Source organism: Pristiophorus japonicus, chromosome 17 (assembly GCF_044704955.1).
Source record: "Pristiophorus japonicus isolate sPriJap1 chromosome 17, sPriJap1.hap1, whole genome shotgun sequence".
Taxonomy (NCBI): Eukaryota; Metazoa; Chordata; class Chondrichthyes; family Pristiophoridae; genus Pristiophorus; species Pristiophorus japonicus.
This window is the reverse complement of record NC_091993.1, coordinates 34502436-34524812: the sequence shown is the minus strand read 5'-3', so window position 1 is coordinate 34524812 and position 22377 is coordinate 34502436. Positions and strand designations below refer to the sequence as shown.

Genomic DNA, 22377 nt, shown 5'->3' with positions numbered 1-22377 from the left:
ACCTTCTCTCAAGCATGGGCCTCGTGTGCATTTATACTGTGTAGTAAGGACGTATCAGTCCGCCCCACCGTGAAGTTATTATTTGGGGGCCCATAAACTATACCCACCAGTGACTTTTTCCCCTTACTATCTCTGATCTCCACCCACAATGATTAAACATTTTGTTCATTAGAGCCAATATCGTCTCTCATAACTGCCCTGATATCATCCTTTATTAACAGAGCTACCTCACCTCCTTTCTCTTCTTGTCTATCTTTTCGAATTGTCAGATACCCCTGTATGTTTAATTCCCAGTCTTGGCCACCCTGCAACCACATTCCAGTAATGGCCACCAAATCATACCCATTTGTAATGATTTGTGCTGTCAACTCATTTACTTTGTTTCGAATGTTGCGTGCGTTTAGGTAAAGTGTTTTAATACTAGTTTTTAAATCATGATTTTTAGTTTTGACCCCTCCTGCAGCCCCTTTATATTCATACATATTGTCCCTTCCTATCACCTTGTGGTTTACAGTTACCCCAGTGCTACTCTGCTCTGTTGCCTCCTGCCTTTTGCATTCTTTCTTGGGGTTCTGTTCATCTGAGCTCTCACCTACCCTAACTAGCTCAGAACCTCTCCTGAGTTCCCACCCCCCTGCCAAGCTAGTTTAAAGCCCTCCCAACCGTACTATCAAAACCACCCACGAGAACATTGGTCCCGTCTCTGTTGAGGTGTAACCTGTCTGACTTGTACAGGTCCCATCTACCCCAGAAGCGGTCCCAATTGTTCAGGATACTAAAGCCCTCCATCCTACACCAATGGGAGAGTGGAGAGCACCAGTTCCAACTGTCACAGGACAGGAGAGTGGAGAGCACCAGTTCCAACTGTCACAGGAGAGAGAGTGGAGAGCACCAGTTCCAACTGTCGCAGGACAGACATAGTTGACATAGATCCTCGACCATGGTCTGGAGGGCCAGGACCACAAACTTAGTGGTGCCTCTCTGGGCGCATTGCTCAACTGAGCACATACACTGCATTGCCGTACACAGGACTCTAAGTCACAGTCGATACCGGGCCACCACACGTGGGATCTGGCTATCGCTTTCATCATTACTATACCCGGGAGATCCGAGATGAACGTCTCCCTACCCTTTTTTGGTAGCACTACGCGGTTACCCCACAGCAGGCAGCCTGCCTGAATGGACAGCTCGTCCTTTCGTCGCTGGAATGGCTTGATTGGCTCTTGCATTTCAATGGGGATGCTGGTGCAACTCCCATGCAGTACACAGTTTTTTACTCGGGACAGCAGAGGATCTTGGCTGGTCCAAATCCTAATCTGGCGGGCCGTGACAGGTGATTTATCATTTTCAAACGCTTTCATGACCATCAACAAGTCTGCGGGCTGCGCCACCATCAACAAGTTTGCAGGCTGCGCCATTTCCACCCCCGTGGTGGGCAATGGTAGCCGACTGAGAGCATCCGCACAGTTCTCGGTGCCTAGTCTGTGGCGGATGGTATAGTTATACGCTGATAGCTGGAATGTCGGTTATATCACCTTTAAACTACAAATTGTAAAAGAACATATGTACAAAAATTAATCAAAGTCATGGAACACACTTCAAGAATTGACTTCAAATTGCAAGCACTTGCATGTTATGGTGCATCTCTCTTTTAAATGGGGAGGGGAAGCAGTCCGGCAATCTTCCATCACTCAGAGATTTGTTAACTTTGGACCACTTTATGGAGGCAATATAAACATTCTTGCAAATAAACCTTTCAATGTGGTTAACCTTCCACTCCTGAGATGCCATGCGGCGATTGTGATGTTTCTCATATTTGATTATTAAATCCCTTTGGACTCTTTCCAATTGTCTGAAGTTGGTAACAGTGATGGCTTTTATTTGATATAAGTAACAATGACAGGGCTATGGGAAAATGCCAGGAGAGTGGGATTAGCTGGACAGCTCTACCAGAGTCCGGCACAGGCACCATGGGGTGAATGGCCTCTTTCCGTGTTGTATCGTTCTAAATATCCATCCATCCATCATAGGCTAAATAGAGGGGGAATGACAGGATTGACATGCAACTTCCACTTCAGAGTACAGTTGAGATAGTGCTCTTAGCAGACGGAGTTCTGACCTGACGGCAGCAACATGAACCCCTTTCTCTTGTCGGAAAGGCTCGCATTTCCAGCTTTTTCATTGTTGTAATTGTGAGTTTTGTCGCATTTGACAGACCCCGGTGACCTGTTTGGAGGTGTGGGGCAAAGGAAGCATTGCAACCAGAGATTGTGTCCGAAGCTGGGTGGTCGGACAGTGTGTGGTGCTGGACATCTCCTGTGCGCTCCGTACCGGGAAAATCAGAGGGGCTACTGTAAAGTGCCCGCAGGCGTGCTGTGTGTGGCCGAGGAACACAATGACCAGAGAAGTCAGTGGGAACCCAGCACACTCTCACTTCTTGCATTGTGACTCCGGCACAATTTCTAAGTTTGGAAATCTGGAGCTTGTCTTTGAAACGTCAGCCAGGCTGGCAATAGCAGCCAATGGGAGGGGCGCAGTACTTCTTTAAAAGTCGGAGGTTGGAGTCACTCCAGGTTCAGCTCGCAGCGACTGAGGGACCGAGAGAGCACAGATCACGCCCCAAGCAGCCAAGCACCATGATCCGGGTGAGGTGTCTCCGCGGAGGTAGCAGAGGAGCCGAGTCTGCCCATTTCTTAGGAGCGATGGTCAGTATGCCCAGTTCCTTCGCTAATGTACCGAGCCAGGGGATCTCGAGCGGCAGGTGCTAGGATCCCGGGCAGGGGGGGTGGGGGGGGCGGTGGTCCCGGGGGGCAGAGATCCCGGGATGGAGAGGTCCCGTGGTGGCGGGAGGTCCGGGGGAGGGGGGCCCCGGGGGGGGGAGGTCCCGGGGAGAGGGGGGGGGGGTGGTGGTCTCGGGGGGTGTCCCCGAGGGGGGATGGTCCTGGGGGAGACGTCCCGGGGGAGTGGGAGATCCCGGGGGGAGGTGGGGGTCCCGTGGGGAGGGGGGTCCCGGGGGGAGGGGTGGTCCCGGGTGGGGGTGTCCCGGGGGGAGGGGGTGTCTCGGGGGAGGGTGTCCCGGGAGTGGGGGAGGGGAGGGGAGGTCCCGGGGGGAGGGGGTCCCGGGGGGTAGGGGCTGCCGGGGTGGGCGGGTCCCGGGTAACCCAATCGGCACCCGATCGCGGGCCCGAACCATAAAGTCATGGCACGGGAACTTTCAGCTTGCAACTAGCCTCCGTTCACACACACCGTCCTCCGCTGCCAAACAGCTTTCACAAATTCATAATTTCTAAATTCCATTTCTGATCAAAAATTTATAAACAGATTCGCTCGGAGGCGAAGGGCATGAAAAACGAGAATGATGCTTCTGAGAATTAAAAATGCTTGAAGTAGAAAATTAGACGTTAAAAGATAGGAAAAAGAATTGAAGACAACTGGTGAAAGGAAAACATCTTGAAAAGCGAGAATAAGAAAAGGTGGGCAGAATGTGAGCAGGAGGGATGTGTGAAGCTGGGTGAGCCCGGAGAGCGGGCTGCATCCCATTCACACAAACACCAGCAAGCCGCTTTCTTGTGAAGGGCAAGCAGATGTAAGCCAGCTTGTTTTCCGCTTCAGGACTGTACAGGGTACTTGGGTTTGGAGTGTGTCCAGCTGTAAATACACTATCGTTTACTGTGCTTCTCCCTGCGTTCAGCATAACATGAATGTAATAGTGCTCTGCCAAGTGGGAGCAATTCATAGCCGCCTTACAAGAGAAGTTAATAGACTCAGGGTACACCCTCGGGATGGACAATAAATCCCAGGAACAAATATAAAAAATCTCTACCTGTGGGAGGAAGGGCAGATGAGTGGATTCCAGTCCTGCGCCATGCTGTTGTTAACAGACTAGCATCTGCTGAAGAAGTGAGCCACTTTGACTGCATCGCCAGTCCTACCTTCCATAATCCCAGTAGCGTTCTACTTTCTCCCAACCTGGACTGCTTGAGATTGAAGATACGATATGGAGAATTCCAGAAATGACCTTGCGTGCAACAACTGCAGGCACAACGCAGGAGAGGAGCAAAGTCAGCACAATTAAACTGGCGAGACAATAAAGCATTGCTCTTGGTTAACAGGGTATTGTAAAAGGACATACATGTTCTGTACTTTTGGTGCAAGGAAGATTTGTTTCGTTCTGATTTCTTTTTAGAAAAGTAATGTATTGGACAGGGGTCAACCCTTTTTGAGGACCTCGCACTGAGTATAGTACTGCAGAAACATTTTGCTTGCCCTGACATTCCCTTTCACAAGTGTTGTCCTCATAGGACCAGAAATAGAAGTGTCCAGTCCAGCAACTGCCCTTTAACAGCTGGTCCAGAAAAAGAATTGAAAGAAGATATGCTAAGCCCATCAGTCTGTTTCAGCAACGCTTACTGAAATATGAATGACCATAAAAGTTTGAGTGTACATTAATAATCATCAGGTTACAAAGCACTAAATTGCCATTCATTCTTTGCCGTCTTGTTGTAGGAACACCACAGCAAGTAGCATGTGTAAATATAGAGCAATCCCAGTGCTGCCATAGTGTTTGCACAGTGAGAGTGTCCGATCACATAACGCCTGAACAATGAGCTGTGGAATCTAGACATTCTGCCCTTAGACTGTAAATGGGGGAATATTTAACCGAGTACTGTTTATATGTTGAAAGTACAATTTTCACTGCTGTATTTATATGTGAATTGACATTGTTGGAACAGTAGCCAGCAGACTGGCACTGTTCTCCATTGCTGAGCTCTCTGTTTTATCAACTTTTCACAAAGCCACTTTCACTTTCACATTATCACCCCTTCCACCCTCCTCTCCTTATGGTGCTGACTTAAGCTGGGGTGCAGGCTCATGGCCTTGGTTGCTCTCTGGTATCTAACCCGAGCCTTCATTCTTTAAATCTGAAGCTAGCTGACAAGTGTTAATAGGCTATTGAACCATGATGGCTATAATTAACTTGCAGAATCCCCAGATAATGTCCACTTTCCAGCAGGGTTTACAGGATAGCGACCAGGAGCAGGAGTTGTGGCTAATTTTATATGCCCCTCCCTAATCTTCCTTACTATCCAAAAATCTATCGATCTCAGCCTTGAATATACTCAACGACTGAGCGTCCACAGCCCTCTGAGACAGAGAGTTCCAAAGATTCACCAACCCTCTGAATGAAGAAATTTCTCCTCATCTCAGTTTTGAATGGCCGACCCCTTATTCTGAGACTGTGACCCCTGGTTCTAGACTCCCCAGCCAGGGGAAACATCCTCCCTGCATCTACCCTGTCAAGCCCTGTAAGAATTTTGTATGTTTCAATGAGATCACCTCTCATTCTTCTAAACTCAAGAGAATATGAGCCTAGTCTAATCAATCTCTTCTCATAGGACAATCCCCCCATCCCAGGAATCAGTCTGCAGAACCTTCATTGCACTCCCACTATGGCAAGTATATCCTTCCTTAGGTAAGGAGACCAAAACTATACACAATACTCCAGATGTGGTCTCACCAGGGCCCTATATAATTGCAGTAAGACAAACCTTGGGATGGATTTTCGGCTTTGATGATTTTGGGGCGGTAATGGCGGTGGGGCAGTAATGTTTGCACCGGGAACAGTTTGCACCTCAGTCATCAAAATTGGGCAGCTGGGCCCTAAGTCTGGGGCGCAGCGTGAAGGGAGGCGTTGTACATCTCTCTTATGGCGTTAGCATGGAACAACCCCCGAGCTAAAGAGCTGGCCCGGGAGCGCTCCATGAGATGCATGCGGAGAAAAAACCCCTGAAAAAAACCCACAAAACCATTCCCAATACATAGCCCACACCACCACAACATAAATCGCAAAAAAGCTTCAAAGAAAAAACAATCACACTTACCGTAGGAATGCATTGCTTACCTCTTTGCAGTCGGTATAGGTTGGACCGCCCGTTTTCCCAGGCGGTCACTGAGGGACGTACAGGAGTCCAAGAGCACGCCGATGTCGCAACCAGGTGCTGCTCCGCGCTGCCGCAAAGCCAGCCCCAAAAATCCAGAGGGGTGCTGGAGGCTGACTGCCCGCCCACAACACCTCACCACCGCCATTGCCGTTGCTCCGGGGCAAAAAATGGAGCGCAAAGGACCGGAAAATCTGTCCCCTTTTCTTATACTCAAATCCTCTTGGAATAAAGGCCAACATACCATTTGCTTTCTTAATTGCTTGCTGTACCTGCATGTTAACTTTCAGTGATCCGTGTACAAGGACACCCAGCTTTCTCTGAACACCAACATTTCTCAATCTCTCACCATTTGAAAAATACTCTGCTTTTCTATTTTTCCAACCAAAGCAGGTAAGTTCACATTTCTCCACGTTATATTCCATTTGCCATGTTCTTACCCACTCACTTAGCCTGTCTATATCCCTTTGAAGCCTCTTTGCATCCTCCTCATAACTACATTCCCACCTAGCTTTGTAACATCAGCAAACTTGCATATATTACATTTGGTCCCCTCATCCAAATCATTGATATAGATTGTGAATAGCTCAGGCCCAAGCACTGATCTTTGCAGCACTCACTCTTGTTACAGCCTGCAAACCTGAAAATGACCTGTTTATTCCTACTCTCGGTTTTCTGTCCATTAACCAATTCTCAATCTATGCTGGTATATTACACCCAATCTCATGAGCCCTAATTTTGTTTCATAACCTCTTGTGTGGCACCTTATTGAATGCCTTCTGAAAATCCAAATACACACATCCACTGGTTCCCCCTTATCTATTCTGGCAGTTACCTCAAAAAAGTCGTCAAACATGATTTCCCTTTCATTAATCTGTGTTGTCTCTGCTCAATCCTATTATTATTTTCTAAGTGCTGTTACCACGTCCTTAAATATAGATTCCAGCATTTCCCCTACTACTGATGTCAGGCTCACTGGTCTGTAGTTCCACGTTTTCTCTCCCTCCGTTCTTAAATAGTGGGGTTACATTTTCTACCTTCCAATCCGCTGGAACCGTTCCAGAATCTATGGAATTTTGGAAGATGACAACCGATGCATCCACGATCTCTATAACCACCTCTTTTAAAACCCTAGGATGTAGGCCATCAGGTTCAGGGGATTTATCGGCTTTCAGTTCCATTCTCCAGTACTTTTTTTTACTGATACTAATTTCTTTCAGTTTCTCATTCTTGCTAGACCCTTGGTTCTCCACTATTTCCGGGAGGTTTTTTGCATCTTCTTCTGTGAAGACAAACACAAAGTATTTGTTTAATTTCTCTGCCATTTCCTTATTCCCCATTATAATTTCTCCTGTCTCAGCCTGCAAGGGACCCACATTTACTATCGCTCATCTTTTCCTTTTTACATACCTATAGAAGCTTTTAGTCTGTTCTTATGTCTCTAGCTAGTTTACTCTCATTCTATTTTCCCTTTCTTAATCAATTTCTTGATCTTTGCTGAATTCTAAAATCCTCCCAATTCTCAGGCTTACTTCTCTTTTTGGCAACATTATAAGCCTCTTCTTTTGATCTAATCTTTACCTTCTTATTTTAGCCACGGTTGGACCACTTTTCCGGTGGGATTTTTGTGTCTCAAAGGAATGTATATTTGTTGTAAATTATGTATTCATTCTTTAAATGATAGCCATTGTTTGTCTACCATCATACCTTTTAATGTAGTTTCCCAATCAACCTTAGCCAACTCGCCCCTCATACCTACGTAGTTTGCTTTCTTTAGATTTAAGACCCTAGTTTAGGATTTAGCTTTAAAACATTTTTAAAGTTGGGAAGGGAGCAGGCTGGTGAGAAAAAGCTAGGATGGGAGTGGGCTCGTTAGCTCATTTTAAAAAGCAAAGTACTCCAGCCCACTGTTACTGTATTTTACATATTGTGATGTCATAATTTGTACTGGGAGTTCTAACTTTTTGTCCCGCAGCCTCTTCCAATTCCCAACGATGGATGAATGTAACTGCCACCAAACTCAATGTTGCATCCCGGGATCAATTCCTTCCTTGCCATCTGCTCAATCTTGGCCATTGTTCCACAAGCGGCAATTTCGCTAGTCGTGTGACTAGCAGTTGCCTGTGACGGTTCCTGAGTTAAATACCAAATTACACACTAGACAAATGACAGTATTGTTAATGTACGTTTAATACAGGAAAAGTACATGACTCACTACTTATACCCTATTTAACTCTGCTTAACTCTGCAGAAAGGCGTTCCAAAGGTGTTCCTTTCCACTCAAAATACTAACTCTGTTCAACTCTGTTTAACTGAACTCTGTTTAACTCAACTCTGCAAACAAGGTGTTCTAAAAGGTGTTCCTTGCCGTTCAAAATACTCTGTTTAACTCAACACTTTCTCATAGTTACCCAATACATCCCGGATGATCAATCCGGTCCTGACAATGTTCCTTGAAGAGTCGCTCCCTGGTCCCTGCTTCTGTCGAGTGTTAGTCCCGGGTTCTCTCTGCCTAGGTGGGGTTTCTCCTCCTGGTTTATACTATTCTATAATCTGTCCCATCTCCTTTGACTACACATTTGTCTGTGCCCTGGTGATTGGGTTATTCTAGTTACAATATTTCCTTGATTACATTTTGTCTGTACCTTGTAATTGTATATTCTGTCCTATTGATTACATTTTGGCGATGCTAAGGAAGCATAACTAATCACATTTCAATTAGTAATTCATTTTATGTTCAAGGCACTTTAACCTTACTCTCGGGGGTCTTTCCATTTTATGTTGCCATAGCCTGCATATTTCCACAGCCATTTTCTGATGGTTTCATCTTGTTTCTTTCAGATTGGTCGAGCTGTTGCAGGGTGGGTGCAGAAAACGTTCCAAAGCACCCAGACCGCCACTGCTGCTACAGCCATCCAGAGCTCCTGCGTTGCAGATGAAGATCACAAGCTCAAGGCCACTGATGCACTTGCTGAAGAATGCCCCGTCTGCTCCTACAATGAGTGGGACACTCTGGAAGAAGCGATTGTTGGGAGACCAGAGAATGCATGTGTGCCCCCTTTTACAGTGGAAGTAAAGGTATATACAGAGCCCTTAAGGTGTACCTGTTTTACACCTATGGTATCCAGTAGAATATACAATTACAAAAATGCTCACTATACCAACACATTGGCATTTCATTATAATACATTGAATTTTAATGTGGTTCGTTTGCTGATCAGATTATGAACAGAACCAAAATGAGTCTACTCCTGTCTAGAATTCTAAAGTACTTGCTTCTTCACACAAGTTGTTTTGCTCAATTGTTGAGCATGGCCGGAAAGTCTTACACAGCAGCACTTTGATCTTTCATTACAGTACTGCTATCTTTGAAGAAGGGGGGAAGGAGAAATCCACAGATAAGAACTGAGTGATAGGCTATTAGCAAATAGTGGGGAGACTTGGGGAAAAATAAGGAGAATAATGTATCTGACGGATGTTTAAGCCCTGATGGTGCATTAAGGTTAGGGACTCTTGATATGCCCATTTCAGTTAGCACCTTGCAAGAGCAAAAATTGAGGGCCAGACAGCTCCTGGATCAGTACCCATCTGTTATGTGGTACTTACTGTGGTTAGTATCTTATTTCCAGTATCCAGTTAAAGTCGGATTGAAGAGATCTTGGAGCAGGCACCCTGCTACTGCCAGTGGTTGGGTCATGGCAATGTCACAAAGAAAAAGGAGGTGGCAGGAACTAGCCAATGCTGAAAAATAAACATGACCTGAATTTGCATGGATTTTAAAGCAGGCCTTTTGTTGGTGACAGTGGGGCTGGTTATGTCAGGAACATACTGAGAACAGCTGTTGAAATGTGAGCTGTGAGCTGGGGAGATATAGAATGAGTGGGGAGTGTAGCCTCACTAAAAAGCCAGTATTGACATTTAGGGTGTGTAATTTAGTCTCTTGAGGACTGTGAACTGGAGTGAAGGTTACTGATCCCAAACTGATTCCTAGTCCACGCCTATCAAGAGCAGGTCCTGTTTCCTGAGATGGAAATGTATCTGGCACTGCCATAATGGGCAATTCATCTTCAGACTGTTACTTATTTATCCTAGACTGATCCACTTTGGATAAACCAGCTCTGAAGCATGTGGTTTGTAAGTGAGGGAAAAACGAATTGCCTGGAATTTGCGATCAGCTGCGAAGCGAAGGAGTTCGTTGCTGGCCCCGAAGTACGCTCCGCACAAGGATCTCGCAATCCTGGTGTCGAGAACTTTGGGTTTTCCGACCTTGAATTCAATTTAATGAAACTTAATGAGGATCCTCTTGTTTGAACTTCCGTGACTTCAACAGGGTGTCTAAGCAGCCAATCAAAAGGCAGAATTCTCAAACAGTGAACAAGGAAGTGAGTAAGCTCTTAAAATTCTAACTTTTTAACTAGTTGGAGACATATGAGGAGAGACTGGATCGACTGGGCCTGTATTCACTGGAGTTTAAAAGGATGAGAGGGGATCTCATAGAAATATATAAAATTCTGACGGGACTGGACAGGTTAGATGCAGGAAGAATGTTCCCGATGTTGGGGAAGTCCAGAACCAGGGGACAGAGTCGAAGGATAAGGGGTAAGCCATTTAGGACTGAGATGAGAAGAAACTTCTTCACTCAGAGAGTTGTTAACCTGTGGAATTCTCTACCGCAGAGAGTAGTTGATGCCAGTTCATTGGATATATTCAAGAGGGAGTTAGATATGGCCCTTACGGCTAAAAGGATCAAGGGGTATGGAGCGAATGCAGGAAAGGGGTACTGAGCTGAATGATCAGCCATGATTTTATTGAATGGTGTTGCAGGCTCGAAGAGCTGAATGGCCTACTCCTGCACCTATTTTCTATGTCTCTATGAGAAAGCAAAAGAAAAATTGGAGCTCTCACACAGGTAAAAGGCAAACCTGAAATAAAGATGCACAAACTTAAAATTTTTTTTTAAACGTTTTGAAAAGTTTCTTAATTTTAATTCAAATGGACAAATTTGACACGACACAAAATTCAGAGTCAGACAACAGCCTGCAGTAACATTAGATTAGGGAAGATAGGTGGACAGTGAGCAAGAGGTGAAGGAGTTCATGGGGAATAGAGGGTGCCTCTTTTCAACCTAATGATCCAAACTTACCATGCACAGAAACAAGGGAGTGGATGAAGGCGGTTCCTGGCAGGAGCTTAGACCACTGACAGTGCTCACCAGCTTGTACCAAGCTTGCTTAGTACAGTAGTGGGTTTACTTGAAGTGCCGTTAATGAATATTCCAGTATGGCAGAGGCACGAGGTGGATCTGAGGACAACTGATTCTCGTTATTAACTGGAGTCTGTTTTATAGAACAGAGAGACCCAGGGAAACTTTGGGAGGCTCCGCTCCCACGGCGGAGTTTTGTTTAATTGATGAGCGAACAGGGCGCTGAGGTAAATGTGGTGGATTTCTGGGCTCTGATTCTGGGCTGGGAGTGGAGCTTTGCAAAGCTTACCCCACTCAGTTTGACTTTCTAAGTTAGGCTTTTATCTGCAACCGATTTCCCCGCAAATAGAAACTTCTTACAAATAGAAAGAGAAATGAACTACAACTCTGATGCTCCGAACCTTTTCTACTTTTTAATTAAAATGATAAGGAGACACCGGTCTGCCCCAGTGTCAACAAACAAAAGATCTAACAAAAGTGTTCCTTTTTTTAAAAAAAAGTGGTGCAACTAATAAAACCCAAGTCATAAAGACAAAGGAAACTTAACAATTTAAATAATATTTCCCACCATGTGGTCTACACACTCCTGTCCGTGTGCTGCCCACTGGTTGCGGAAGACGTCAAGCGTACTGGCGGACACCTCTTGCTCCTTCTCAAGGGCCATCCGGATGTGGACAAAGCCACGGGAGAAGGGCAGACAGAGCAACTTCTCCAATGCCCCCTGGTTGTGCTAAGGTGGACCTGTGGGTTGCCACCATGGCCAGGCCCTGGAGCAGACCCACCAGGTGATCCTCCAGCTTGCCCGACCCCCTCCGCACTGGGTGGCCACAGATCAGGAGCGTGGGGCTGAAGTGGAATCAGGAGTTGAGGAGCGGCCCCCTTCAAATCGTGGAACAGGGGCTGAAAGCTTTCATACTCTGTGTAAATATGAAACACGGACTCATCCAGGCCGCAAAAATTGCATGCAGCCTGGGAGTCCATGAACTGCTCCGGGCAACATTCTCCACCTCAGATCCCCAATCTGTTCTAACATATTGTATAGTTTCATCTGAAGCTCCTAAAGAGAATCTCCATCTTTGTTAAGATTAACCTCAACTCCAGTGAGCTTGTAACAATCAAGGTGCATTTCTAACATAAATTGCTGGAAATACTCAGCAGGCCAGGCAACACCTGTTGAGAGAGAACCAAACGTTAACGTTTCATGTTGATAACCTTTCGTCACAACTGAACTGAAACATTGGTCTGAAACCAATAGGGAAGGCGGGACTCCAAAGTGGTCGGGAAACCCGGGAGAATGGGTTTCCTGCAGTCCCTGCTGATTTGATGGCGGGGCCTGACTTGCATGGTGTTATGTTCAGAATAACTCCTCAGGACTGTATTGTAAGCTCAAACTGTTGTGACCTTGGTCTCTTTATTCAGACTCCAGAGTGAGGAAGCAGCATGGTGGATTACCTTTTATACCTGCTTGCCCAGGGTGCACAGGTGACCATTAGGTCTCCCACAGGTATGGCCCCTGGTGGCAAGTCTTACATATCGGTGAGGTTTACATACATAGATAACATCGCTCCCCCCAAAGTCTTATGAACAGGTTATTTGCAAGTTGAGGCGATCTGGCGCTCTACGTTCCTAGGTCGATCACCTGAGTTGAAGTCCAGGCATGGGTGAGTTGGTCAGATCATTGCTGCACGACCGAGTGGCTGGTCTGATCGGACTGACGGGCATGGTGGGTTCACAGCGAGGTCGATTGTGTTATTGGGTCGCTGGGGGCCAAGTCCTTTCACAGTGGGTTGCTGGTTATCTGTAGTTCGCAGTTTGGTCTGGTCCAAATGCTTTCTGCGTTTGTCCATTACATGGTTTCATAGAAACATAGAAACATAGAAAATAGGTGCAGGAGTAGGCCATTCAGCCCTTCGAGCCTGCACCACCATTCAATATGATCATGGCTGATCATGCAACTTCAGTACCCGATTCCTGCTTTCTCTCCATACCCCTTGATACCTGTAGCCATGAGGGCTATATCGAAATCCCTTTTGAATATATCTAACGAATTGGCCTCAACAACTTTCTGTGGTAGAGAATTCCACAAGTTCACAATTCTCTGAGTGAAGACGTTTCTCTTCATCTCGGTCCAAAATGACTTACCCCTTATCATTAGACTGTGACCCCTGGTTCTGGACTTCCCCAACATCGGGAACAATCTTCCTGCATCTAACCTGTCCAATCCCGTCAGAATTATATATGTTTCTATGCGATCCCCTCTCATTCTTCGAAATTCCAGTGAATATAAGCCTAGTCGATCCAATCTTTCTTCATATGCCAGTCCTGCCATCCCGGGAATCAATCTGGTGAACCTTCGCTGCACTCCCTCAATAGCAAGAATGTCCTTCCTCAGATTAGGAGACCAAAATTGCACACAATACTCAAGGTGTGGTCTCACCAAGACTCTATACAACTGTAGTAAGACCTCCCTACTCCTATACTCAAATTCCCTCACTATGAAGGCCAGAAAAAGCAGCAAACCTGAGGACTGGAAGAAATTTATAATTCAGCAAAGGAGGACAAAGGGTTTAATTAGGAGGGAGAAAATAGAGCACGAGAAGAAGCTTGCCGGGAACACAAAAACTGACTGCAAAAGCTTGTATAGATATGTGAAGAGAAAAAGATTAGTGAAGACAAACGTAGGTCCCTTGCAGTCGGACTCAGGTGAATTTATAATGGGGAGCAAAGAAATGGCAGACCAATTGAACAAATACTTTGGTTCTGTTTTCACGAAGGAAGACACAAATAACCTTACGGATGTACTAGGGGACCGAGGATCTAGTGAGAAGGAGGAACTGAAGGATATCCTTTTTAGGCAGGAAATTGTGTTGGGGAAATTGATGGGATTGAAGGCCGATAAATCCCCGGGGCCTGGTTGTCTGCATCCCAAAGTACTTAAGGAAGTGGCCTTAGAAATAGTGGATGCATTGGTGATCATTTTCCAACAGTCTATCGACTCTGGATCAGTTCCAATGGACTGGAGGGTAGCTAATGTAACACCACTTTTTAAAAAAGGAGGGAGAGAAAAAACGGGTAATTATAGACCGGTTAGCCTGACATCAGTAGTGGGGAAAATGTTGGAATCAATTATTAAGGATAAAATAGCAGCGCATTTGGAAAGCAGTGACAGGATCGGTCCAAGTCAGCATGGATTTATAAAAGGGAAATCATGCTTGACAAATCTTCTGGAATTTTTTGAGGATGTAACTAGTAGAGTGGACAAGGGAGAACCAGTGGATGTGGTGTATTTGGACTTTCAAAAGGCTTTTGACAAGGTCCCACATAAGAGATTGGTGTGCAAAATCAAAGCACATAGTATTGGGAGTAATATACTGACGTGGATAGAGAACTGGTTGGCAGGCAAGAAGCAGATAGTCGGGATAAACGGGTCCTTTTCAGAATGGGAGGCAGTGACTAGTGGAGTGCCACAGGGTTCAGTGCTGGGACCCAAGCTCTTTACAATATATATTAATGATTTGGATGAAGGAATTGAGTGTAATATCTCCAAGTTTGCCGATGACACTAAACTGGGTGGCGGTGTGAGCTGTGAGGAGGATGCTAAGAGGCTGCAGGGTAATTTGGACAGGTTATGTGAGTGGGCAAATGCATGGCAGATGCAGTATTATGTGGATAAATGTGAGGTTATCTACTTTGGTAGCAAAAACACGAAGGTAGAATATTATCTGAATGGTGGCAGATTAGGAAAAGGGAAGGTGCAACAAGACCTGGGTGTCATGGTTCATCAGTCATTGAAAGTCGGCATGCAGGTACAGCAGGCAGTGAAGAATGCAAATGGCATGTTGGCCTTCATAGGGAGGTCTTACTACAATTGTACAGGACCTTGGTGAGACCTCACCTGGAATATTGTGTTCAGTTTTGGTCTCCTAATCTGAGGAAGGACGTTCTTGCTACTGAGCGAGTGCAGCGAAGGTTCACCAGACTGATTCCAGGGATGGCTGGACTGACATATGAGGAGAGACTGGATCAACTGGGCCTTTATACACTGGAGTTTAGAAGGATGAGAGGGGATCTCATAGAAACGTATAAGATTCTGAAGGCACGGGACAGGTTAGATGCGGGAAATATGTTCCTGGTGTTGGGAAAGTCCAGAAGCAGGGGACACAGTCTTAGGATAAGGGATAGGCCATTTAGGACTGAGATGAGGAGAAGCTTCTTCATTCAGAGAGTTGTTAACCTGTGGAATTCCCTGCCGCAGAGAGTTGTTGATGCCAGTTCATTGGATATATTCAAGAGGGAGTTGGATATGGCCCTTACGGCTAAAGGGATCAATGGGTATGGAGAGAAAGCAGGAAAGGGGTACTGAGGTGAATGATCAGCCATGATCTTATTGAATGGTTGTGTAGGCTCGAATGTTTCTATACCATTTGCTTTCTTTACTGCATGCCTATCTTCAATGACTGAGGTACCATGACATCCAGGTCTCGTTGCACCTCCCCTTTTATAATCTGTCACCATTCAGATAATAATCTGCCTTCCTGTTTTTGCCACCAAAGTGGATAACCTCACACTTATCCACATTATACTGCATCTGCCATGCATTTGCCCATTCACCTAACCTGTCCAAGCCCCCCTGCAGCCTCCTAGTATCCTCCTCGCAGCTCGCACTGCCACCCACCTTCGTGTCATCTGCAAACTTGGAGCTATTACATTCAATTCCTTCGTCTAAATCATTAATGTATATTGTAAATAGCTGGGGTCCCAGCACTGAACCCTGCGGCACCCCACTAGGCACTGCCTGCCATTCTGAAAAGGATCCATTTATTCCCACTCTTTGCTTTCTCTCTGCCAACCAGTTCTCTATCCACGTCAATACTTTACCCCCAATACCATGTGCCTTAATTTTGCATACTAATCTCTTGTGTGGGACCTTGTCAAAAGCCTTTTGAAAGTCCAAATACACCACATCCACTGGTTCTCCCTTATCCCACTCTACTAGTTACATCCTCAAAAAACTCAAGCATGATTTCCCTTTCATAAATCCATGTTGACTTGGACCGATCTTGTCACTGCTTTCCAAATGCGCTGCTATTACATCTTTAATAACTGATTCCAGCATTTTCCCCACCACAGATGTCAGGCTGACCAGTCTATAATACCCTGTTTTCTCTCTCCCTCCTTTTTTAAAAAATGGGGTTACATTAGCTACCCTCCAGTCCAAAGGAATTGAATCAGAGTCCATGGAATGTTGGAAAATGACCACCAATGTATCTACTATTTCAAGGGCCACTTCCTTAAGTACTCTGGGATGCAGACTATCAGGCCCTGGGGATTTATTGGCCTTCAGTCCCTTCAATTTCCCTAACACCATTTCCTGACTAATAAGGATTTCCCTCCGTTCCCCCTTTTGCTAGACCCTCGGTCCCCTAGTATTTTCGGGAGGTTATTCATGTCTTTCTTAATAAAGACAGAACCAAAGTATTTGTTCAATTAGTCTGCCATTTCCTTGTTTCCCATTATGAATTCCCCTGATTCTGACTGCAAGGGACCGACATTAGTCTTCACTAATCTTTTTCTCTTCACAGATCTGTGGAAGCTTTTGCAGTCAGTTTTTATGTTCCCTACAAGCTTACTCTCATACTCTATGTTCCCCCTCCTAATTAAACCCTTAGTCCTCCTCTGCTGAATTCTAAATTTCTCCCAGGCCTCAGGTTTGCTGCTTTTTCTGGCTAATTTATATGCCTCTTTCTTGGATTTAACACTTTCCCTAATTTCCCTTATTAGCCACGGTTGAACCACCTTCCCTTTTTTATTCCTTCGCCACACAGAGATGTACAATTGTTGTAGTTCATCTTCGTGATCTTTAAATGTCTGCCATTGCCTATCCACTGTCAACCGTTTAAGTATCATTCTCCAGTCTGTCCTAGCCAATTCACGTCTCATACCGTCGAAGTTTCCTTTCTTTAAGTTCAGGACCCTAGTCTCTGAATTAACTGTGTCACTCTCCATCTTAATGAAGAATGCTACCATATTATGGTCACTCTTCCCCAAGGGGCCCCACACGACCAGATTGCTAATTAATCCTCTCTCGTTACACAAGACCCAGTTTAGAATGGCCTGCTCTCTAGTTGGTTCCTCGACATATTGGTCTGGAAAACCATCCCTTATACACTCCAGGAAATCCTCCTCCACAGTATTGCTACTAGTTTGGTTAGCCCAATCAATATGCAGATTAAAGTCACCCATGACAACTGCTGCACCCTTGTTGCAAACATCCCTAATTTCCTGTTTGATGCCATCCCCAACTTCCCTACTGTTTGGTGATCTGTACACAAGTCTCACTCACGTTTTCTGCCCTTTGGTGTTTCGCAGCTCCACCCATACAGATTCCACATCATCCACGCTAATGTCCTTCCTTACTATTGCTTTAATCTCCTCTTTAACTAGTAACGCTACCCCATCTCCTTTTCCTTCCTGTCTGTCCTTCCTGAATATTGAATACCCCTGGATGTTGAGTTCCCAGCCTTGGTTACCCTGGAGCCAAGTCTCCATAATCCCAATTACATCATACCCGTTAACAGCTATCTGCGCAGTCAATTCATCCACCTTATTACGAATGCTCCTCGCATTGAGACTCAGAGCCTTCAGGCTTGTTTTTTTAACACTCTTTGTCCTTTTAGAATTATGTTGTGATGTGGCCCTTTTTGATTTTTGCCCCTGATTTCTCTGCCCTCCACTCTTACTTTTCTCCTTCCTACTTTTTGCTTCTGCCCCCTTTTTACTTCCTTCTGCCTCCCTGCATAGATCCCATCCCCCTGCCTTTTTAGTTTAAACCCTCCCTAACAGCACTAGCAAACACTCCGCCTAGGACATCGGTTCCGGTCCTGCCCAGGTGCAGACCATCTGGTTTGTACTGGTCCCACCTCCCCCAGAACCAGTTCCAAAGTTCCAGGTATTTGCCTCCTCCTTGCACCATTCCTCAAGCCACGTATTCATCTGAACTATCCTGCAATTCCTACTCTGACTAGCACGTGGCACTGGTAGCAATCCTGAGATTACTACCTTTGAGGTCTTGCTTTTTAATTTAACTCCTAGTTTCCTAAATTCAGCTTGTAGGACCTCATCCCGTTTTTTACCTATATCGTTGGTACCTATATGTACCACGACAGCTAGCTGTTCACCCTCCCCCTCCAGAATGCACTGCAGCTGCTCCCAGATATCCTTGACCCTTGGACCAGGGAGGCAACGTACCATCCTGGAGTCTTGTTTGCGGCCGCAGAAACGCCTATCTATTTCCCTTACAATAGAATCCCCTATCACTATAGGTCTCCCACTCTTTTTCCTGCCCTCCTGTGCAGCAGAGCCACGCCTGGTGCTATGGACTTGGCTGCTGCTGCCTTCCCCTGATGAGCCATCTCCCCCAACAGTACCCGAGGTGGTGCATCTGTTTTGGAGGGCGATGCCCGCAGAGGATCCATGCACTATCGTTCTTCCACTGCTCTGCCTGATGGTCACCCATTCCTTATCTGGCTGTGTAACCTTTACCTGCGCTGTGACCAACTCACTAAACATGCTAGTCACAACAGCCTCAGCATTGCGGATGCTCCAGAGTGAGTCCATGCGCAGCTCCAGTGCCACAATGCGGTCTGTCAGGAGCTGCAGCTGGATACACTTCCTGCACATGTAGTTGTCAGGGTCACTGGAAGCGTCCCTGATTTCCCACATAGCACAGGAGGAGCATGACATGGGTCTGGGCTCTCCTGCCATGGCTTATCCCTTAAATGAACCTAATTGATAACAATGCCAAAGGTTTCTTACTGATCAGAAAAGAAAAAGAAAAAGAAAAAGATTAAATATTCACCAATCCACCAGCCAATCACTTACCCTCTTGGCTGTGATGTCACATTTCGATTTCTTTTTACCTTCTGCCCCTGCAACTAACTCCAATTGCTGGGCCCCCTTTTATGGGCCTCACTGCTCCCGACCTCCTCTGCTCCTCCGACTCCCGCTCTTTTTAAACTGCCCGTTCCTCCGACTCTTTGATCCTCGTCAGAAGTGAATTCCTCGCCTACCTCTGGCCCTCCTGCTCCTTGGACTCCTGACCTCCCGAACTCACGGATTTCCACTCTCGAACTCTTCCGAACTCTCGGACTCTCCCGAACTCTCGGACTCTCCCGAACTCTCGGACCTCCCGAACCCTCAGACTCTCCTGAACCCTCTGAGCCTCCCGAACCCTCTGAGCCTCCCGAACCTTCTGAGCCTCCCGAACGCACGGACCTACCGAACGACGGACCTCCCGAACGCACAGACCTTCCGAACTCTCTGGCCTCCCGAACTCTCTGGCCTCCCGAACTTTCACAACAAACACTCCATTTTCATCACAAACACTCCATTCCCCTCTTTGGCTAATATGGTGCTAGCAGCCTGTCATGTTTTAACCTTCACATAACTATAACCAATATGTAACAACACTGTACACTGTATACAACTGTGAAATACACACCTTGACCACAGGGGTTGAACTTGTGGGAGACACTCCTTACCTGGTCAGCCAGGTACTTAAAGGGAGGTTCCACGCAGGCTCAGACTCCTTGGTCCTGGGAATAGGTGCAGGTCATGTAGTGACCTTGTCTGCAGTATATGCCTCGTGAGACTATGGTACAGTGCAGAGACACGACACAGCCCATCTGGGGCCCTGAACATGGTGTACATCATTTATTCTGATGTCGCGTGGAGGAGTCATGCAATCATGCTGATAGCATGTGTAAGGCTCGGCGGTTCTGAGTGATTCTGTCTGGTGACTGCATAGCACCCGGGATAGCTGGGTCTGTAGGGAGTCTACCATGACACGTGTGGTGCTTGGCTTTATGATTTGGGCTGCCCGTTCTGGACTATTGTCGCTGACCCTAAGGTCTGGCAAGCCAAGGATGGCCAATATGAGACTTTCAGTAGTGGTGGGGGGCCGCGTGGACCCCGTGGATCCTGGGCCATGGTATGGAGGCCCCAGACGACCGACTGTGTGTAGCCTCCCTGCCTTTTTTTGCAACATTACAGGGTTGCCCCATCGAAGGCAATCTGATGGGGTGAGCATTTCATCTTTGCGACGGATATGCTGCAACATCCCGTCTAGCGGTTCGTCGTTAGCAGGCGGTAACATGGGATCCTGGTTGGTCGAGGTCCTAAACTGGGGAGCCGTTACGGTTGCCCCCTCGCTTTCTAGCACTTCCATAACAACGAGCAGCTCTGCAGGCTGCGCCGTTTCCACCTCGATGGTGAGCAACGGTAGCCAACTGAGAGCATCAGCGCCGTTCTCAGTGCCTGGCCCGTGGTGGATCATGTTACAGTGCACAGACAGTGTTAGACATATTCGAAACAAAGCATTGATAATAGAGCCTCTGCTCTCCAAAAACTGTGGGATGGGCAGCTTGTCTTACTCGAGCAAATATTGGGACACTCTTTGGAACGTCTCTTTTGTCCCGTGAACCCAAGCTACTGCCTTGGTTAACTTATTGGATACATGTACAACCAATTGGGGCTCGCCCGCCACTTTGGCTTGCTGTACAATATGCCCGACCCCGTGTAATAACATATCACATGCTACAAGTACTTTGTCAGATACGTTGGTGTTCGCCCGCTACTTTGGCTTGTTGTAAGTTACCCCTGACCCCATATAATAAGAACATAAGAACATAAGAATTAGGAACAGGAGTAGGCCATCTAGCCCCTCGAGCCTGCTCCGCCATTCAACAAGATCATGGCTGATCTGGTCGTGGACTCAGCTCCACTTACCCGCCCTCTCCCCGTAACCCTTAATTCCCTTATTGCTTAAAAATCTGTCTATCTTTGACTTGAAAACATTCAATGAGCCAGCCTCAACTGCTTCCTTGAGCAGAGAATTCCACAGATTCACAACCCTCTGGGAGAAGAAATTCTTTCTCAACTCGGTTTTAAATTGGCTCCTCCGTATTTTGAGGCTGTGCCCCCTAGTTCTAGTCTCCCCCACCAATGGAAACAACCTCTCTGCCTCTATCTTGTCTATCCCTTTCATGATTTTAAATGTTTCTATAAGATCACCCCTCATCTTTCTGAACTCCAAGGAGTAAAGACCCAGTCTACTCAATCTATCATCATAAGTTAACCCCCTCATTTCTCGAATCAGCCTAGTGAATCGTCTCTGTACCCCTTCCAAAGCTAGTATATCCTTCCTTAAGTAAGGTGACCAAAACTGCACGCAGTACTCCAGGTGCAGCCTTACCAATACCTTATACAGTTGCAGCAACACCTCCCTGCTTTTGTACTCCATCCCTTTCGCAATGAAGGCCAACATTCCATTTGCCTTCCTGATTACCTGCTGCACCTGCAAACTAACCTTTTGGGATTCATGCACAAGGACCCCCAGGTCCCTCTGCACCACAGCATGTTGTAATTTCTCCCCATTCAAATAATATTCCCTTTTACTGTTTTTTTCCCCAAGGTGGATGACCTCACACTTTCCGACATTGTATTCCATCTGCCAAACCTTAGCCCATTCGCTTAACCTATCCAAATCTCCTTGTAGCCTCTCTGAGTCCTCTACACAACCCGCTTTCCCACTAATCTTAGTATCATCTGCAAATTTTGTTGCACTACACTCTGTCCCCTCCTCTAGGTCATCTATGTATATTGTAAACAGTTGTGGTCCCAGCATTGATCCCTGTGGCACACCACTAACCACTGATTTCCAACCGGAAAAGGACCCATTTATCCCGACTCTCTGCTTTCTGTTCGCCAGCCAATTCTCTATCCATGCTAATACATTTCCTCTGACTCCGCGTACCTTTATCTTCTGCAGTAACCTTTTGTGTGGCACCTTATCGAATGCCTTTTGGAAATCTAAATACATCACATCCATCGGTACACCTCTATCCACCATGCTCGTTATATCCTAAAAGAATTCCAGTAAGTTAGTTGAACATGATTTCCCCTTCATGAATCCATGCTGCGTCTGCTTGATTGCACTATTCCTATCCAGATGTCCCGCTATTTCTTCCTTAATGATAGTTTCAAGCATTTTCCCCACTACAGATGTTAAACTAGCCGGCCTATAGTTACCTGCCTTTTGCCTGTCCCCTTTTTTAAACACAGGCGTTACATTAGCTGCTCTCCAATCCGCTGGTACCTCCCCAGAGTCCAGAGAATTTTGGTAGATTATAACAAATGCATCTGCTAGAACTTCCGCCATCTCTTTTAATACCCTGG

General features: G+C 46.2%; 1 protein-coding gene across 1 annotated transcript in view; it reads left to right on the top strand.

The window, feature by feature from the left end:
• The first annotated feature begins 2599 nt into the window (after positions 1 to 2599).
• gatm (glycine amidinotransferase (L-arginine:glycine amidinotransferase)) overlaps positions 2600 to 22377 on the top strand; it is an 81498-nt gene continuing 61720 nt past the window's right edge. The window contains exons 1-2 of the mRNA XM_070859343.1: positions 2600 to 2705; positions 8781 to 9017. Of these exons, the coding sequence (XP_070715444.1) occupies positions 2637 to 2705; positions 8781 to 9017 (306 nt within the window). The 5' untranslated portion in view covers positions 2600 to 2636. The remainder of the gene's footprint in view (positions 2706 to 8780; positions 9018 to 22377) is intronic.